Source organism: Rhinatrema bivittatum, chromosome 16 (genome assembly GCF_901001135.1).
Source record: "Rhinatrema bivittatum chromosome 16, aRhiBiv1.1, whole genome shotgun sequence".
NCBI classification, from domain to species: domain Eukaryota; kingdom Metazoa; phylum Chordata; class Amphibia; order Gymnophiona; family Rhinatrematidae; genus Rhinatrema; species Rhinatrema bivittatum.
This window is the reverse complement of record NC_042630.1, coordinates 25,378,750-25,398,286: the sequence shown is the minus strand read 5'-3', so window position 1 is coordinate 25,398,286 and position 19,537 is coordinate 25,378,750. Positions and strand designations below refer to the sequence as shown.

Genomic DNA, 19,537 nt, shown 5'->3' with positions numbered 1-19,537 from the left:
TGGTTTTTCAGTCGCAGATGGACCCGAAAGTACTGGGCATTGATGCTCTCATTCAGGTATAGCCGAGGGGCAGCCTTCTGTGTGCCTTCCCACCATTGCCTCTGATAGGCAGGATCGTTCAGAAGTTTGCAAGTCAAGCAACACAGTCCTTTTGGTGGTTTTGGATTAGCCCTGGAGGCCATGGTATGCCAATCTGCAGAGACTGCTGGTGGGCAGTTCCCTCAGGCTATTTCCTCAGAAGGATCTGTTGTGGCAGGGAGCCATTTTACACGAAGATCCGGTTCGATTTTGTCTTACGGTTTGGCCTTTGAGAGGGCTAGGTTGTTGAAACATGGTTATTTGCCTGCCATTATTTCCACTTTGCTTCAGGCCAGGACATTTTCTCCATCTCTGGCTTATGGAAACATAGAAGCATAGAAATGATGGCAGAAGAGGACCAGATCCACCCAGTTTGCCCAGCAAGCTTATACCAATATCTGCTGCACTGTGTAGGTTACTCCCATGCTTATCAGTTTACCAAACCTTAAAAGTCAGGACCCTCAGATGCTGTTTGAATCCAATTTCCCTTAACCATTGCCGTGAAAGCAGAGAGTAATGTTGGAGTTGCATCAAAAGTATCAGGCTTAGTGATTAAGGGTAGTAAGTGCTGCATCAGCTAGTTACCCCCATGTTTATTTCCCAAACCTTAAAAGTCAGGGCCCTTGTTGGTTGCTGTCTGAATCCAATTCCCTTTTTCTCACTGCCATTGAAGCAGAGAGCAGTGATGGATTTACATTAACAGTATCAAGGCTTAATTAAGGGTAGCAATTGCCACATCAACAAGTTACCCCTAGTTACCCCCATGCACTCTTTTCTATATTTCCAACCTCTAGCCTTTAGGGACTCACAGTGTTTATCCTATGCCCCTTTGAATTCCTTGTCTGTTTTCATCTTCACCACCTCTTCTGGAAGGGCATTCCAGGCATTCACCACCCTCTCTGTGAAGAAATATTTCCTGACATTGGTTCTGAGTCATCCTCCCTGGAGTTTCATTTCATGACCCCTAGTTCTATTATTTTCTTTCCAACAGAAAAGGTTTGACGATTGTGTATCATTAAAACCTTTCAGATATCTAAAGGTCTGTTTCATATTTCCCCTGCACCTCCTTTCTTCCAGTATGTACATATTCAGATCCTTCAGCCTCTCCTCATAAGTCTTCCAGTGCTGACCCCTCACCATTTTGGTTGCTCTTCTTTGGACCGCCTCTATTCTGGCTTTATCCTTTTTGATATACGGGCACCAGTATTGAATGCAGTACTCCAGGTGAGGTCTCACCAAGGACCTGTACAAGGGCATTATGATCTCTTTTTTTGTACTGGTTATTCCTCTCTCTATGCAGCCCAGCATTCTTCTAGCTTTAGCTATCACCTTGTCACATTGCTTTGCCATCTTCAGATCATCAGATGCTAACACACCAAGGACCCTCTCCCAGTCCGTGTGCATTAGTCTTTCACCACCCATCACATAAAGCTCTCTTGGATTGCTGCACCCCATATGCAGGACTGCACTTCTTGGCATTGAATCCCAGCTGCCAAATCTTCAACCACTCTTCAAGTTTTCTTAAATCACTTTTCATTCTCTCTACTCCTTCAGATGTGTCTAGTCTGTTGCAGATCTTAGTATCATCTGCAAATAGACAAGCTTTACCTTCTATCCCTTCTGTCAAGTTTGGAGAGTTTTCGAGGCCTGGTGTAGTGAGCGAGGTTCTCAGCCTCTCAAGATGGATATTCCCTTAATTTTGGAATTCTTACAGGATGGATTGCATAAAGATCTGGCCCTTAACCTCTTGAAGGTTCAAGTGGCAGCCCTCGCTTGTTATAGGAGGCGTGTCAATGGTGGGTATTTGTCTTCCCATCCCAATGTGTCCCAGTTCCTTGCAGCTTCCGCTGCCTCTTGTGGGACCTTAATCTGGTCTTGGAATTCTTGGCAGGTCCAACCTTTCGGCCACTGCGTGATCTTTCCTTGCAGCTGCTTACTTTGAAGATAGTTTTTCTGATGGCTATCTGTTCCGCACGTTAGGTTTTTGAACTGCAGGCCCTTTCTTGCCATGAGCTCTTTCTGCATATGACTCCAGGAGCGGTACAGCTTCGGACTGTGCCCTCTCTTTTGCCAAAAGTGGTTTCAGACTTTCATTTGAATCAGTCCTTTTCCCTGCCTATCTTGGACAGGGACAGAAATGAAAGTATCGTCTTTTGCGTACCTTGAACATCAAGCGATGTTTTCTGCGGTACTTGGAGGTTACTAAATCTGTCTGGAAGTCTGATCGCCTGTTTGTGCTCCATGGTGGCGGCAAACAGGGTGCTCCTGTGATGTAGGCGACTATAACCCATTGGGTTAAGGAGGTCATTATGGCTGCCTAACATGGCTGCAGAGATTCTTTTGCCAAAGCAGATTAGACCGCATTCAATGAGGGCTGAGGGCGGTATCATGGGTGGAACTTCGATTATTGTCGCCTGTTGAGATTTTCCAAGCAGCGAAGTGGTTGTCATTGCACACCTTTCCCAAGCATTACCACTTGGATGTTCGAGCTCGGAGGATGCCACATTTGCACAGGTGGTGTTGACTGGACCCCTGGCACCTCCCACCCTGTTCGGGAGTAGCTTTGGTACAGCCTGCTGGTGGGGATTAGCCTACCTGAATGCAGAGGAAGGAGAAATTACTACTCTCCTTATAATTTCCTTTCCTCTAATGAGGACAGGCCAATCCTCGACCCGCCCTCGGCTGCTGCATATTTATATTTGGTTCGCCTTTTTGGTGCGGACATTGCAGAGTGTTGTTCCTGCTATTTGTTTGAAGACTGGTAAATGGCTTATCTAGCCCCTCAATTTAGTGAATAAGTTTATTCTTTTGGCTGAGCTCAGTGTTCCTTATTGGTTGGAAGCATGAGTGGTTGATTGTTAATAATGATATTCAAATTTAATCAGTTTGACAGCAGTTTGGCTTTTCCAGAGGATACTGGCAGACTGATGTCAGGGCAGGACTATATATCTGTGACAGCTTCTTACTCCGTCCCCATTTCCTGGCAGAGATGCATAATCCATTGGTGGGGATTGGCCTCTCCTCATTAGAGGAAAGGGAAATTATCAGGTAAGTAGAAATTTCTCCTTGGACAAGTTCTTGGAGGAAAAGTCCATAACATATTATTAACCAGGTAGACTAAAGAGAGCTATTGCTGTTCCTGGGATTGCATAACCAGGAATAGATCTATTTTTTGGGATACTCTGGGTACTTGTGACTCGGATTGGACTCTCTTGGAGACAGAATGTTGGGCTTGATGGACTTTGGTTTGACCCAGCATGGCATATCTTATTTTGTGACCTGTTCAACAGACAGACAAGTGTGGTTGGATTACTGTAGCCTGGCCTACCTTTCTCCAGTTTGTAATATCACTTGCTCCTCTCAGATACCCATGAATGTTTGGAGGAGATGTTAAAGGCAGTGGATCACTCTCTCAGCCCCTGTGCAGTGACTGTGACTCCTGGCTGGTGACTCTCTAGTAATAGTGTCACAGGTTTTGCACCCAGCCTCATGCCAGACAAGTATAGTTGGAGCATTTGACAGGTTCAGGGTTTCTCCAGGCATAAGATGTTACCCAATATTAATTACATCTCTTCTCTTATCTGCTTTTTAGTTTAACTCTGCTTCCAGCAGGGGTTCTTCAGATCACAGGTGTGCAACATACAGACAAGGGCATGTACCGTTGTGTGGCAAGCAACACCGCTAACACCAGGTATAGCCAGGAGGCTCAGCTCTCAATCATAGGTAAGTCTTAGGGCTTGAGGGGATGAGTGTGCAGACAAATTATGTACATATTTCTATTTCAGGTTTTTCTTTCTTCCACAGTTTCTGCTCCTAAGATTTACCAGGAGCCTGTGATCCTGTCAGGCCCTCAGAATCTAACCCTTACAGTACACCAAACCGCCATTTTGGAATGCATTGCTACAGGCAATCCACGCCCTATTGTCTCCTGGAGCCGGCTGGGTAAGCACGAGGAGGGACATAGTAGAACCTAAACCATGATGCTGTCTGTGATAAGGTGGGGGGAAGAAATCCTGACAGAGATAGATTGCAGAAAGGAAGCCATATATTTATCTCACTTCTTCTGAAAGTAAGATCTTAAGCCGCCACATCTATCATTACAATCACATGCTAATTACCGGCAGAAGGAAACAGTCCCACTTAGCTGCTTATATCCCAACTGTTGCAGGCTGCTTAGAGCCGCATTCTGACCTCATGCTTTTCTCCTTGCAGATGGACGCTCAATAGGTGTAGAAGGGATCCAGGTTCTGGGAACAGGTAACCTGATGATCGCTGATGTCTCTGTGAAACATTCAGGGGTTTATGTATGTGCTGCCAACAGACCTGGCACACGTGTTCGCCGGACTGCACAAGGGATGCTGATGGTGCAAGGTGAGTGTGAAAGGTAATAAAACAAAATAAAACAAAGCTAGGTTAGAATGTGAAAGCAGCATTTCCTCCAACAAAAACCCTCCCAAAAAAGTAACTGAGTCCCACAGCCTAGGCTTGATTCAGTGGCATAGACACTCTCTTTCCTCCTCCACGTTCCTCTCTGCTGTGCCGTGTTGTACTGCCATGACTTGCCATTATGGGACCTGCACTAGAATCTGGGAACCTAAGGGAGAGAAGTAGAGCAGACAACATACCGTGTGTGGAGCTGTGGGATATAATATGTTTATTCCACACAAACAGTATACATGGTGCTGCAAGATGTATTATATTTAAGTAACATAGATTGTAGAGATGTGCATTGTTAACTTCTATCAGTTCAGGCTTCGTTTTTGGACCCCTGCAGGAAATTTAGTTTTGCCTGCGGTTCGGTTTGTTTTTTTTTCCGTGGGTTCCGATTTTTGTGTTAGCGCGCACTAACACGAACTACAGATTTTTCCGTGACATGTATTTATATAGTGCAGATAGTATAGGTGGGATATGTTTTACAATGCAGACAGAGTAGGTGATACTAGGGAATGTGTTATAGCAGCGTTTCCCTACACCTATGTGCAGCAGCTGCATTCTCCTTTTCTCTTTCCTTCCTGGACTGCAGGATGTTCTCCTGCCAGCAGGAGGCATTGGAGAGCAGCACTTATTGGCTGCTGCTCCTGCTTTCCCCTCTGCTGACTTTCCTCTGCAACAGAAATTGTACAGGATCCTGTGGTCTCATGAAACTGCTTGCCCCTTGCAGTTCAGATTGCACAGAGGGAAGCTGGTAAAGAAGGAAGCAGCTGCAGTTCCCTGTACATACCCGGATCAGTCCAGACTCCTGGGTTTGGTCCCCCCCTCTAGCAGATGGAGACAGAAGTTTACAAAACAAACTCCGCCTCATATAGGCTAGTGCCACCTACAGCCTGGCAGTATTCTTCTGTCTCCAGCAGGTGGAGGACGCGCCAAGCCTACAATCTGGTGGGGCCTAGTCTAGGGTTTAGATTAAAAAAAAAAAAAAAGATTTAAAAAGCTAGTGGAGACCGACCGCAGTGTGTTCCTGCTGGTCAGGGTCTCTTGCCTCCTGGGAGGTTGCCAGGTCCTGAGGGGACCATCTCTCCCGGTTACAGAGGCACAGGGTGTCGGGGGTTGAGGACCCGTGTTCTGATCCACCCTTTCACTGGGGGTGATACCGGGGAGCCCGGTTCACTCCTCCCAGTGGCTTCAGGACCGGTGGCAGCTGGACAGGTACCTTTAAAAAAAAAAAAAGTTTCTTTATTTTGTTCACTTCTTCTCCCCTTGCCCTTCCGTTCGCGGGGGTGGGGGTGGGGTGTGTACTTTGGCGTTTTTTCACGACGTTTTTGGTGAGTTAGGGAGTACATTTGTTGGCCAGCCCAACCATGCCAAGACTGTGTTGGGCCTGCGGCACGGTCGCGTGAAGGGCTTTGTGCTTGTGTCTCCGGAGGCGAAGGGGTCTCCGTACTACAGAAACGAGTGGTCCTGCAGGTGCAAACGCTCATGGGAGCATTTGGGGAGCTGCCTGCCGCGATCTCTAGCCCATTCCCGGCAAGCGCGGGAACGGGCGCCATTTTGGACCCCTCGGGGTCGGTGCTCCCGGGGGCGGCCGCCATTTTGTCCTCTTCGGGGGCGGGGAACGCGACCGCAGGCAGCCCCAGAAGAGGAGGAGGACCTTCCCCTGAGTTTGTCACCTCAACGTGGAGCTCCCGAGGGGGGCAGACCGGCGCCAAGGGTCACATTGAATGTTAAGGATCCGGCTGCCAGGGACATGGACGATACTTCTTCGGAGTCTTCTTTTTTTGTCGGATTTTGTTCTGCTCATGCATAAGGCCTTTAAGACCCGGAGGGCTCATAAGAGAAGACCCCCTCCATTGGAATCCCAGCCCATTCCTTCAAAGCAGACTCGGGGCCCTCCTAATGCAGGGGCCCCGCCCGCCCGACCGCAGACGAAAGACCCCGGTACCTGACCCTGAGCCTTCCTCGGATTCGGAGGAATCCAAGGACCTGGACGAGCAGGAGTTGCCTTCTCAACCCCCATGGGGGGGTGGAGGGGGACACCGAGACTCCTCAGGGCGGACTCAGAGGGGCTCATGGGGGGGACGGGGATGGCCTGAAGGTGGTTCGCCTGTTTCGCAGGGATGAGTTGGGACCTCTCATCCCAGCTATTTTGGGGGAACTGGGGATTCAGCTGCCTCAGGTGGAGTCACATCTAGGAGCTACGGACCTATTGGTTCTAGGCTTACGAGGGCTGCCTTCGTCTTTTCCCTTTCATTTCTCAGCCACAGATTTACTGTTTAAGGAGTGGGACACTCCGGATTTGGGTCTTAAGGTGGCAAAGGCGATGGACAAGTTGTACCCCTTGCCCGAGAAGGCTTTGGAGCTTTTACGGGCTCCTACGGTGGATTCTGCGGTGGCGGCGGTCACGAAAAAGACCACTATTCCGGTTACGGGGGGCACGGCCCTTAAGGACCTACAAGATCGTAAGCTGGAAGTTCAGCTTAAAAAGATTTTTGAAGTGTCTGCCCTAGGGATACGGGCAGCGATGTGTAGCAATTTTTCATTGAGGGCCGGTCTACGCTGGGTACAGCAATTACTAGCTAATGAGTCATTGTCCCAGGAGGAAGCTCTTCAGGAGGGTTGCCTGGAGGCGGTCATTGCCTACAGCGCGGACGCTTTTTACGATTTGCTGCGCACTTCGGCCAGGTCTATGGTTTTGGCAGTGTCCGACCGCCGGCTGTTGTGGTTTCACCACTGGGCAGCGGATGTCTCTTCCAAGGCACGCCTGGGGTCCCTGCCATTCAAGGGTAAGCTTCTGTTTGGTAAGGAGCTAGAGGACCTAATTCAGTCCTTGGGCGAGAATAAGGTTCATCGGCTGCCGGAGGATAAGCCGAAGTCGAGAGGAACTTTTTCTGCCAGGAATCGGTTTCGCGGGGGTCGGAGGTCCTGGACTTCTCGCGGATCGGGTTCTTCCTTTCGTCACAATGCCAGCAGGCAGCAGTCCTACACTTCGTCCTTTCGAGGCAGGCATTTCGGAAGACCTGGTTCCGGACAGAGTGTACCAAGTGGAAAGCCTTCACAATGATGGGCGGCTGGCTCAGTCCCCGGTCCCAATGGTGGGAGGCAGATTGACTCTGTACTTCGAGGAGTGGGCCAAAATCACGTCAGACCAGTGTGTCCTTTCGGTGATAAAACACGGTTACGCGTTAGATTTTGCACGCAGGCCCCGTCAGCGGTTTCTAGTTTCTCCCTGCGGTAAAGAGCCAAAACGCGCAGTGATACGAGGGACAATACAATGGCTTCTCGCCCTCGGGGCCATCGTGCCAGTGCCACCGGGGGAGGTCCGGCAGGGCCGATACTCCATTTATTTTCTGGTACCCAAGAAGGAAGGAACGTTTCGTCCTATTCTCAATCTCAAGCGGGTCAACAGATGTCTCCGGATTCCTCGCTTCCGAATGGAAACTCTGCGGTCCATCACTGTGTCGGTGCGGCAGAGGGAGTTTCTGGCCTCTCTGGATCTCACCGAAGCCTATCTACACATCGCCATCCACGCAGATCATCAACATTACTTAAGGTTCTGCGTAGTGGGGCACCACTATCAGTTCTGCGCTCTGCCGTTCGGACTCACCACAGCACCCAGGACGTTCACCAAGGTCATGGTAGTGGTGGCGGCTCAGCTTCGCAAGGAGGGATACCTGGTACATCCATATTTGGACGATTGGTTGATCAGGTCAAAGTCGGAGCAGAGTTGCCAGGAAGCCATCTCTCGTGTGGTTACAGCTCCTAAACGTTCTGGGTTGTGTAGTCAACCCGGCCAAGAGTCATCTAGTTCCCTCCCAGTTCTTGGAGTTTTTGGGAGCTCTGTTCGATACGTGACAGGGCACGGTATACCTCACGGAGGAACGTCGGGTCAAACTTCAGGGGCAAGTAAGGTCACTGTTAACCAATCCCTCTCTGATTGTCTGGGATTACTTACAGGTGCTGGGTTCCATGACTTCGATGTTGGAATTGGTTCCTTGGGCCTTCGCTCATATGCGGCCTTTGCAGTCAGCTTTGCTCTCCTGCTGGAACCCTGTATCAGAACAGTTTCATATTCAGTTACCCCTGACGGGTTTCACTCGTTCCAGCCTTGCCTGGTGGCTCAACCAGGACACCTTGAGGCGGGGAGTGCCTTTGGCCATCCCAGATTGGACGGTGGTCACCACGGATTCCAGCCTATCTGGTTGGGGAGCGGTTTGCCATGATGTCCGTGCAGGGCAGCTGGTCCTCACAGGAAGCTCGGTGGTCTATCAATCGGTTGGAGACCAGAGCGGTGAGATTAGCACTACAGGCCTTCCTGCCGATCATCCGTAGTAAGTCGGTACGCGTTCTGTCCGACAATGCGACCACGGTGGCATACATCAACCGACAGGGGGGAACCAGAAGTCAACCAGTAGCATTGGAAGCACGGTTGCTAATCGCTTGGGCGGAACGAAATCTGTTCAGCATAGCGGCCTCACACATTGCAGGGATCAACAACGTCCGAGCGGACTATCTCAGTCAACATTACCTAGATCCTGGAGAATGGGAACTCACGGACGAAGCCTTTCATCGCATCTGTGCCCGTTGGGGAACACCTCGCCTGGACCTGATGGCGACGTTCCGGAACGTCAAGGCGCCATGCTTCTTCGCCCATTGCAGAGAGCCGGGCGCGGAGGGTGTGGACGCGTTGGCTCTCCCCTGGCCAAAGGGGATTCTGCTATATGTGTTTCCTCCTTGGCCACTCATCGGGCGAGCTCTTCGCAGAATAGAAGTGCATCCGTCGGAGGTGATCTTCGTCGCTCCCGAGTGGCCGAGGCGTCCATGGTTCACGGACCTGATCAATCTGGCCATTGCGGTTCCCAGACCTACCGGATCTGCTCCGTCAGGGTCCAGTTTATTTCGATCGGGTCAACTGCTTTTGTCTAGCGGCATGGCTTTTGAGAGGAAGCGTCTGACTTCCCGGGGTATTCGGATGTGGTGGTATCTACCATGTTACAGTCCTGTAAGGTTTCCACTTCCTTGTCTTATGTCAGGGTCTAGAAGGTTTTCGATACATGGTGTCACGCCAGGAATGTTGAGCCTACCCAGGCGGGAGTCTCGGAGGTCTTGAGTTTTCTTCAAGATGGGGTATCCAAAGGATTGTCCTGGAGTTCGTTGCGGGTTCAGGTGGCCGCCATCGGTTCTTTGTACGGTACCATACGTGGCCTAAGTTTGGCGGCGCATCCACATGTCTCCCGTTTTTTACGCGGGGTAAAACTTTTGAGACCTCTTGTAAAGGACCCATGTCCGTCTTGGAATCTGAATTTGGTCCTTAAGGCTTTGTGTTCGGTGCCCTTCGAGCCGCTGCGTAGGGTTACATTGAAAGATCTCACTTTGAAGGTTGTATTTTTGGTGGCGATAGCCTCCGCTCGCAGGCTGTCAGAACTTCAAGCGTTGTCCTGTAGGGAGCCTTTCCTGAGGATTTCTGAGTCGGGTGTTTCCCTGCGTACGGTTCCATCCTTTCTACCCAAGGTGGTGTCGTCTTTCTATGTGAATCAGTCGGTGGAGTTGCCAGCTTTCTCCGAGCACGACCAATCAGATCCCGCTCTTAAGGATTTAAAGAAGTTGGATGTTCGCAGGGCTTTGCTCCGCTACCTGGAACTTACCAATGAGTTCCGGGTGTCGGATCATCTGTTTGTGCTAAGGAGTGGACCTCGTCGTGGTAATATGGCTTCCAAGGCCACTATAGCTCGTTAGTTAAAGGAAACCATTAATTCAGCTTATTTGTTAAGGGGCCAACCATTGCCGGTATGCCTTAGAGCGCATTCCACTCGATCTCAGATGGCTTCATGGGCGGAGAGTAATCAGGTGTCACCCGAGGAAATATGTACGTGGAGGTCGCTTCATACCTTTGCTAGACATTACCGTTTGGATGTTCAAGTGCCTGGGACAGGGTCATTTGGATCTGGGGTACTGCGTGCGGGCCTCTCCGGATCCCATCCCAAGTAGATAACGCTCTGGTACGTCCCAGGAGTCTGGACTGATCCGGGTACGTACAGGGAAAGGAAAATTAGTATCCTTACCTGATAATTTTCGTTCCTGTAGTACCACGGATCAGTCCAGAGTCCCGCCCTGCTTTGGGGTCTTGTCAGTTTGGAGAGTCCCCGCTGTTGTATTTCTGTTTTCTTTCTTGCAGATCGTTTGGTTGTTCGACAGCCAATGGTTGCTGATCCCAGCTGAGGGGTCAGTGAGCCAATTTTTTCCGGTTGTTTCGGTTACTGTATATAGTTAGCTGGGATTTTTTATGATCCATTCTGCTTTGACATTAAGTAATACTGCCAGGCTGTAGGTGGCACTAGCATATGTGAGGCGGAGTTTGTTTTGTAAACTTCTGTCTCCATCTGCTAGTGGGGGGGCCAAACTCAGGAGTCTGGACCCCTTGGTACTACAGGAATGAATATTATCAGGTAAGGATACTAATTTTCCTTTGGTAAGCCTGCTCCCAGATATCTGCTGTTCAAAGATTGGAAAGGGACACCTGAATGTGCTGCGGGGGGGGGGGGGGGGGGGTGATGATGCCAGGAGATGGGGGAGAGGGAAGATGATGATTCAAGGGGGTGAGGAAAGGTGGAGGGAACAGGAAGGGAAGGTGATGCCAGGGTGTGAGGGAGAGGGCAAGTGATGGTGTGGGTAAAGGGAAAGAGAAGAGAAAGTGATTAGCATGGAGAGTGGAGGGAGAGGGAAGAGAAAGTGATGATGCCAGGGGATGGAGAGAGAGGGAAATTGATGTTGGGGGTGAGAGGGGAGAAAAGGTGATGATACCAAGGGGTGGGGGTAGGGGGAGGCAGAGGGAAGATTATGATGATGGGGGGGTGAAGGGAGAGGGAAAGTGATGATGATGCGAGGGATTGGGGAAGAGATGGTGGAAGGTGGTGATGATGCCTGAGGATGGGAGGAGAGGGAACGTGATGATGCCAAGGGGTGAGAGAGAAGGGTGGAGGCAGAGGGAAGGAGATGATATCGGGGTGAGGAGAAGAAGTAGAGGGAGAGGGAAGGTGATGACGGGGATTGAAGGGAGAGGGGTGATGATGATGCCAGGGGCTGGGGGAGAGAGGTAGAAGGAAAGGGAAAGAAGTGATGATGATACCAAGGGTGAGGAGGTGGGGAGAGAAGGTGATGATGCCAGAGGGTGAAGGAGAGTGCTGGAAGGTGATTATGATGCAAGGGTGAGGGAAGAGGTGGTGGGAGAGGGAAGGTGATGATGATGCGGGTGATGGGAGAGGAAAGGTGATGATTCCAAGGGCTGGGGGAGAGGAGTAGAAGGAAAGGGAAGGTGGTGGTGATGGTACCAGGCAGGAAGAGGTGGAGAGAGATGGTGATGTTGATGCCAGGGAGGGGGAAGGTAGTGGGGATGATACCAGGGGTGGGAGAGGAGAGGTGGAGGGCTAGAGAAAGTGATAATGCCAGAGGGAAGGGAAGAAGATGATGATGCCAGGGGAGAGGCATGATTATGATGCTGGGGGAAGAGAGAAAGTGATGTTGGGGAAGTGGATGGTGTGCTGCAATGAAGTGACCCCTGTGCCACGAAACAAAAAAGGTTGGAAAGCACTGTGTTATAGTAACATACTATGCAGCGTTTTGGGGTGTCAGTACAGAAACATATGCGGCGCTGAGGGATGTTATATTTATACAGCCCTGGGGAATGCGTTACAGCAACAGAAAGTGTGTTGCTGTGGAATATGTTCATTCAGTGAAGACCGTATATGTGGCCCTGTGGGATGTGTTATATACACAGTTTATGTTATGCAGTGCAAGCCTTTTCTGAAGTTGATCCTCCTCTTTGGAATGCCCTCCCAGCTGGATTACTTTGGTTAGCAGATTATAAATGTATTAGGGAAACTCTAAAGATGTATTTTTTTTTTAATGCAGCTTATAATTGATGTGTGCTTTTATTGATTTCATTTTTATGTTTTTTTATAAGTTACCACCCGCCATGAACTAAATATTAGTAATATGGCGGGCTATAAATTCTTGTAAATAAAATAAATAAATAGATGTGGTGCTAGGGGATATTGTAGTTATACTGTGAAGACAGCATGTAAATAAATAAATGTACAGTGTTGTGGAATGTAAGATACAGCGCAGAGAAAGTAGGCAGCATTGAAGGATATTACAGGGCACAAACAATGTATGCATTACTGTGGGATATGTTGTTCATACAGCAGAGACAATATATGTTGCACTGTGGGATGTTATGCTGTGCAGACAGCATATTTAGTGCTGTGGAATGGATTGCATTTATATCGCACAGGCTTTATAGCTCCTGAAATAAATTGGATTCTATGCAAACTGTGAAGAAAATGTTATACATAGGCCCCTTCTTCCGAGGTGAGTAATGTCTCTGATGTGACATCTAAAGAAGGGCCTTTTGTGGTTTTAAAAGCTCATGTGCAATATTTTTAGATAATTTATACACTGATCCAGTCAAAGGTTTCAGAATCTGGCAAGAATCCCATGGCCGGAATGTAATTTTTAGTGTTAAGTTATTGTGCATGTTTATTTTTTGTTATACGGAGAGGTAGTGGAGGATTAGATAATTTGAGATAATGAGGAGTGCTTCACCAAGTGGAAAGGAGCTGGTGAGAAACCCTTAATTTAATAAAAAAAAAGGGATTGTATAGGAATCGGTCAGTGTGGTATAACCTTTTGTCTCTTTCAGTGTGGTTGGTGCCATAAGACCAGCAGGATTTCAGTAACACTAGGGTCCTGAGTTTTTACAGGATCATTCTCCATGAAGGAGTGAATGGGAAGAGAACTGATTGCGATTGTTGAATTTGATTATCAAAATCTGAAGGGGAGACCATATGGGTCAGAGCTCCATATCTTTTAAGTACTTAGCAATGCCTTTGGTATGCGGTGCTGTGCGATATGTTGTATTTACAAAGATCAGTCCGTGAAGGGCTGCAGATTTGCCTTGTGTTTCTTTAAAGTTTTTAAACTCAGAAAACGGGTACACCATAATTCTAGAAGTGACTTCACAGATTCCTAAGGAAAGCCCTTTCAGAACAGAATAACTTTGAATGTTTAAATTTTTTTTTTTGTTTTGATTTTTTCAGCACAGAGCGCTCTTGATCTCATTAATATACAGAATTGACATCTTTTCTTTGGTGAAAGCTTTGTAGAGAGGAATAAATTTAATTTGTATGCTCAGGCTCCACCTCCCCAAAGAAAAGAGGTCATGACCCCAGTGTCTGGGCTTTGTGAACTGGGAGCCTGCTGCAGTCTGCCCTTGCTGATGAATCAGCTTGCCTTATTAATGTAGTCACAACAGTTTAAGCACACAGTCTGCCCCTTTTTACCTCGTGAATACAACATCTGGGGCCTTTACCCTTTCTCACACTAACACTCACGGCTAAGGCTGAAAGGGAAAAGAAGCAAGGCTGGGGAAAGGAGAACAGGCCAGCTGGTTACTTGCGAGGATGGACATGCCTAGGCTGTTTTGTTTGTATGCATTCATGCAGTCATATGTTTGCTATGGTGCACACTTATTGTGTGTATCAGTGTTCATCTTCTCATGGATGGGTACGTATATGTGTATGCATGTGGAGGAAGAGGCTCTACCCTCATTACCCAGGAGGAGCCAGAAGATGACTCCATGGGTATCAGGGGAAAAGGGAAATAGAGCAGAATTGTCATCCCTTGGAGATAGGTGGAAGCTGCTGCTGTGGCATTAACCCGTGGACAGAAGATTAGCCTAGTCTGATAGGTTGTCAGGAGCATGGTCTCTGGGCAGCTGATGTAAGAGTTTCTAATGTTGATAACTCATAGCTGCTCTGGGTGTTCAAAGAACCCACAATATCAAACTATTATAGGTTTTACGTAGGGCTTCTGGTCTTTTAGAGTTTTTCATTTGGTAAACCGCAAAGCCTTGACAGGAGCTGTGCAGTGTCCAAACCATGTAGCAACTACTAGACCCAAGGACAGATGATCAGTGCTTTTTAATATATGTATAAATGATCTGGAAAGGAGGATGACAAGTGAGGTGATCAAATTTGCAGATGACACAATTATTTAGAGTTGTTAAATCACAAGCGGATTGTGATAAATTGCAGGAGGATCTTACGAGACTGGGCATCCAAATTGAATGTGGACAAGTGCAAAGTGATCTACATAGGGAAAAGTAGCCCATGTTAAAGTTACATGATGTTAAATTCCACATTAGGCATTACTACCCAGGAAAAGGATCTGGGCGTCATAGTGGATAATACATTGAAATCATCAGTTCCCTGTACGTATCCGGATCAGTTCAGGACAGCTGGGTTTTGCCTCCCCTCCAGCAGATGGAGTCAGAAAAAGACTTTGCGGACTCTGTCCTATACCCTTGAGGTGCCACCTAGTGTCTGCCAGTATTTTTCTGTCTCCAGCAGATGGTGGGGGTGCAAAGCCTAGTGTCTCTTAGAGGTGCTAAGTTTAGGGGTAGTTTTGTCTGCTTTTGGTGACTTAGCGCTGGTGTTTTTTTATTAGGAATACTTTGTTAAGGGTTCCTTTAAATTTAATTTAAAAAAAAAAGAAGAAGCAGCGTTTAGCCTCCCAGGGGGTTGCCAGGTCCTGGTGGGACCATCCCCCCTAGTATTCGAGGCTGCAGAGCAGAGGGTTGGGGACCCTAAAAACTGCCACGGCGAAGGGTGATACCAGGAGTCCCAGCTCACTCACCCTCAGCCAGCCTGACTTCGACCAGGTATACAAAATAAAATAAAAAAATCAGGAAAGTTACTTTTTGAGTGTAAGGACCTTCCGGCCGGGTGTTCGCTCCGTTTTCGCCACGTTTTGGTGCATTTCTGCCGCTTTCCCGGCCCATTGTTAGACGGGACATTTGCCCGATCGTCGTGGTTCTTTTTTCAGGAAGCCTAAAATCGAGCCCGGGGATGTGGTGCGGCCTGCTCTGCTTGTGGCAGTGCGCGCACGCGGATTTCCCGCGCTGGGGTCTGCACGGCCTGTCTCTCAGGCAGGGAAGGCCTATCGCAGGAATTTCAGCACAAGGCTGATAAGGACAGCGCCAGGCCGCGTCGGGAGCCGAGGAGGCCCGATCGGGGGAGGCAGAGCTCGGATCCTTTCCTGCTGAGTGCAGGATCGGAGGCCTTATTGAAAACCTTCAGAGACCAAGAAAGAGCAGCGCTGGAGGTGCTGGCAGAGGGGTCCTCTCCTCCGCTCTCCCCGGCTGCCCCTTGGGGGGGGGGGGGGGGAGCGCAGTTCCGGATGCCCAGGATGGGGATTTCTCGGAGGAGGAACGGGACCTGGATTACGATGATTCTTCTTCGTTCTACTCCGAATTTGTCAGGATGCTGCACAAGTTCTTCAAGGCCTGCAGGACGGAGAAGAGATCATGCTCCAAGTTGCCCTGGGTGTCCTCTGCTTCCACTGGGGCGGGGAGAGGGTCCTCTTCGCGAAAATGCTCCAGGTCGACAGTGGGTGGAGATGCTCCCAAAGCGAAGCGCCCTCTCCGGTCTTGGTCCCGGCCAACGGAGTCTTCACAGACAGACTCGTCTGATGACGATCAGGCGCCTCCATCGGTCCCGGGGAAAAGGGGCAGGAGGAAGATCCGGATCGGCACCTCAGCCAGTGCGGCTGTTCCGAAGAGATGAGCTGGGACCACATATACCCGTCATTCTGGAGGAGCTCGCTATTGAGGTCCCAACTGAGGATTCCAGGTTTGGGGCTATGGATCCCATCATGGTGGGCCTCCGAGGTCCTGCTTGTTCCTTCCATTTTCATATGTCGGTCACGGATCTCTTGTTTAAAGAGTGAGACAATCCAGATCTTGGCTTGAAGGTAGGACGAGCTATGGACAAATTGTATCCGCTCCCGGAGGACGCTTTGGAACTCCTCAGGATTCCCAAGGTGGACGCCGCGGTCTCAGCTATCACGAAACAGGCCACCATTCCGGTCACGGGGGAGCACTGCATTGAAGGACTTGCAGGATCGTAAACTGGAGCTGCAGCTAAAGAAGATCTTCGAGGTGTCGGCCCTTGGAGTCCGGGCGGCGATGTGCAGCAGTTTCGAACAGAGGGCTTGTCTCCACTGGATTCAGGATTGGCAGGTGGAGGCAGACCTTTCCAGCGTGGCAGTGCTGCAGGCTAGCCGACTGGAAGCGGCAGTGGCTGGGTCAGACCAAGGGTCCATCAAGCCCAGCATCCTGTTTCCAACAGAGGCCAAACCAGGCCACAAGAACCTGGCAATTACCCAAACACTAAGAAGATCCCATGCCACTGATGCAATTAATAGCAGTGGCTATTCCCTAAGTAAATTTGATTAATAGCCGTTAATGGACTTCGCCTCCAAGAACTTATCCAAACCTTTTTTGAACCCAGCTACACTAACTGCACTAACCACATCTTCTGGCAACAAATTCCAGAGCTTTATTGTGCGTTGAGTGAAAAAGAATTTTCTCCGATTAGTCTTAAATGTGCTACTTGCTAACTTCATGGAATGCCCCCTAGTCCTTCTATTGTTCTAAAGTGTAAATAACCGATTCACATCGACCCATTCAAGACCTCTCATGATCTTAAAGACCTCTATCATATCCCCCCTCAGCCATCTCTTCTCCAAGCTGAGCAGCCCTAACCTCTTCAGCCTTTCCTCATAGGGGAGCTGTTCCATTCCCTTTATCATTTTGGTTGTTATTCTTCCTTGGAAGTTCCCCAGTTTAGAGGTAGGGAAATTGTTTTTGGTATAATATTCTTAGCTTGTTACAGTACACTGGCAGGCTGAGGTCCGCACAGGAACTTATATAGGGTGATGTCAGCAAGCCTGTTCTGTCTCCATCTGCTGGTTGGAGGGCAGAACTCATGTGTCTTGGCTGGTCTGAGTGAACTCAAAGAGAGGAAATTATCTGGTAAGAACAATGTTTGCTGATTTTGTGACTGAAAAACTCCTCTCGATCTGGAATTCTACCTTGTTTCCATGAGATCAACTTGTGGGGCTCCCCATCTTTTGATCACTAATTAGAAGGCCATCTTGCTAAATTCCCATTCCCCTGGGTCCAACGAATCCTGGCTGAGGAAGTCGTCTTGAACATTGTCTTTTCCAGCTATGTGAGTGTGTAAGGGGGATAAAAGAGCCAGACCTGATCTTATGCTCTGTCTGTGAGTCACAGAGGCAGGTTCGTTCATTTTCAGCCAAGTAGCTGAGGAGTTTTGTATGCTTGCTTTCAGCCAGAGTTTGGAACCCTGCCCTGGAGGACTCTGGTTCTTGGGGGTTTATAAGGGGTCACTGGGGATAGCACTTGAGTGCTGTGGATCCCGGATGAGAAAGATCCATAAGCCTGAATAATGATGAACCTGTTGGTAGTATTTGTAAGATATGTGGAAGCTAACTGGAATATTCTGATCTGGACTGGATGGACTGTGCGTACTATGAACCTACTCTTATAAGGTGATATTTAAATTAATGAAGATGAAGAGAACTTGTTATCCTTTGTGTTATGATTAACCCTGTACTGAATGAGAAGATACCTGTGTTTTATATTCTGTGGCAAGCAAGCAGTCAATGAGCTGTAGGCAATGCTGCCAAGTGTCTTGCCATCTCTCGGGTGACCAAGATTCTTTTGGTGCCCTCTTATCTGTTCACATATGCCACTGTTATCGTAATGTTTGAATGAAACTTACTGCTGTTCACCAAATCAGTGGGAGGAAGGACAGAAAAGGTAGGTGAATGGCTCTAATTTCAACCTGTTGATGGCCCTACTTGCTTCCTGTTTTGAGCATAGGCCTTGTGCCATCTGGTTGCGACAGTGAGCCTCTTAGGCTGATATCTGTTGTCACTACTTTCCATGTTGGGACCTCCAAATGCATTCCCTTCCAAAGGTTGTTGAGCCATGATGCAGAATGGGTAAGTCCAACTTGAGAGAAAAGAGTTTGAAGAGGATATTTGCTCTCATGCAGGGGACCAATTCTAGGGTTGCCTCCATGGACCCAAAGATAGTCCCACACCCAATGGGAGCTGGCTGACAAGAGTCCTCTCAATTAGAGGCACATCTTGCATATTCTTTCCTGCATTAAGAACATTTTCCTCTAAGCAGTGTTGAATTTCGCTCTCAGATATTCCAAGGCTTGAATGGGATTCAGTCTACACTTTGATAAATTCAACACCCAACTGACTGATTGGAAAACCTGGACTAATCTGGCAGTTTCTGACCAATTCTTTTCTTCTGCCTTGACTCCGTTAAGGATGTATTAGTATAACTTTTCTGTGCATAAAGGCTGCCGCTAACACCATGACCTTGAAGAAAGATTTTGGTGCAGTGGCTAGCTCAAATGGAAGAGCTCTGAACGGAAAATGACTCCCCATCACCGCAAATTTCTCTGATCCTCTCTTTTGATGGGAATGTGTAAATGAACTTCTGTCAGATCTAAGGATGAGAGAAACTCTCCTCACCACCATTCTCCAAGAACAAGGAGGATGGTAGTCCTCACACATGGGGTGACATCATCAGATGAGCTCTGGCACAGAAAACTGATGTCAAAGTTTCTAGCACTTTGACTTGGCTCACTGAGCATGCCCAGCATGCCCTATACTACGCATCCATCTGGGGTCTCTCGCCAGACTCTCTTTTTCCATTGAGCTGCAGTATTGCATTTGGTGAGCTCTAATCCTGGCCTTTTTGGGCTGTTTTTGGAAAACACAACGTTTTCGCATTTTGTGGGTTTTTCAGTGTTCGACACTGGGTCCTCTCGGTCCATCCCCGATAGCGTTTCTAGTCAAGGTTTTTGTCGTTTATCGGTATGTTTCCTTTCGCGGTTGATTACCCAGTGGCGGTGGTGCTTTGGTGCCCAACGGCCATTGCCACTCGCCGCCATCGATTTTGATTTTGTCTCCCTTTTATTTCGTTCCATCATGTCCACGTCTGGTTTCAAGCAATGCCTTCGATCCCTGAGGACCATGTCCATTATGGACCACCGTTAGATGTGTTCTCTGCCTGGGGGCATCACATGACATCTGGAGTTGCCGCTTATCTGCACAAATGACCCTGAAGGGGATGTTGTCTTTG

General features: G+C 48.7%; 1 protein-coding gene across 1 annotated transcript in view; it reads left to right on the top strand.

Annotated features, from left to right (window-relative positions):
• The window catches only part of LOC115077476 (immunoglobulin superfamily DCC subclass member 3-like), a 140,540-nt gene that overhangs the window by 86,173 nt on the left and 34,830 nt on the right, over positions 1–19,537 (top strand). The window contains exons 4-6 of the mRNA XM_029579767.1: positions 3,671–3,801; positions 3,883–4,020; positions 4,291–4,449. Coding sequence (XP_029435627.1) covers positions 3,671–3,801; positions 3,883–4,020; positions 4,291–4,449 — 428 coding nt within the window. The remainder of the gene's footprint in view (positions 1–3,670; positions 3,802–3,882; positions 4,021–4,290; positions 4,450–19,537) is intronic.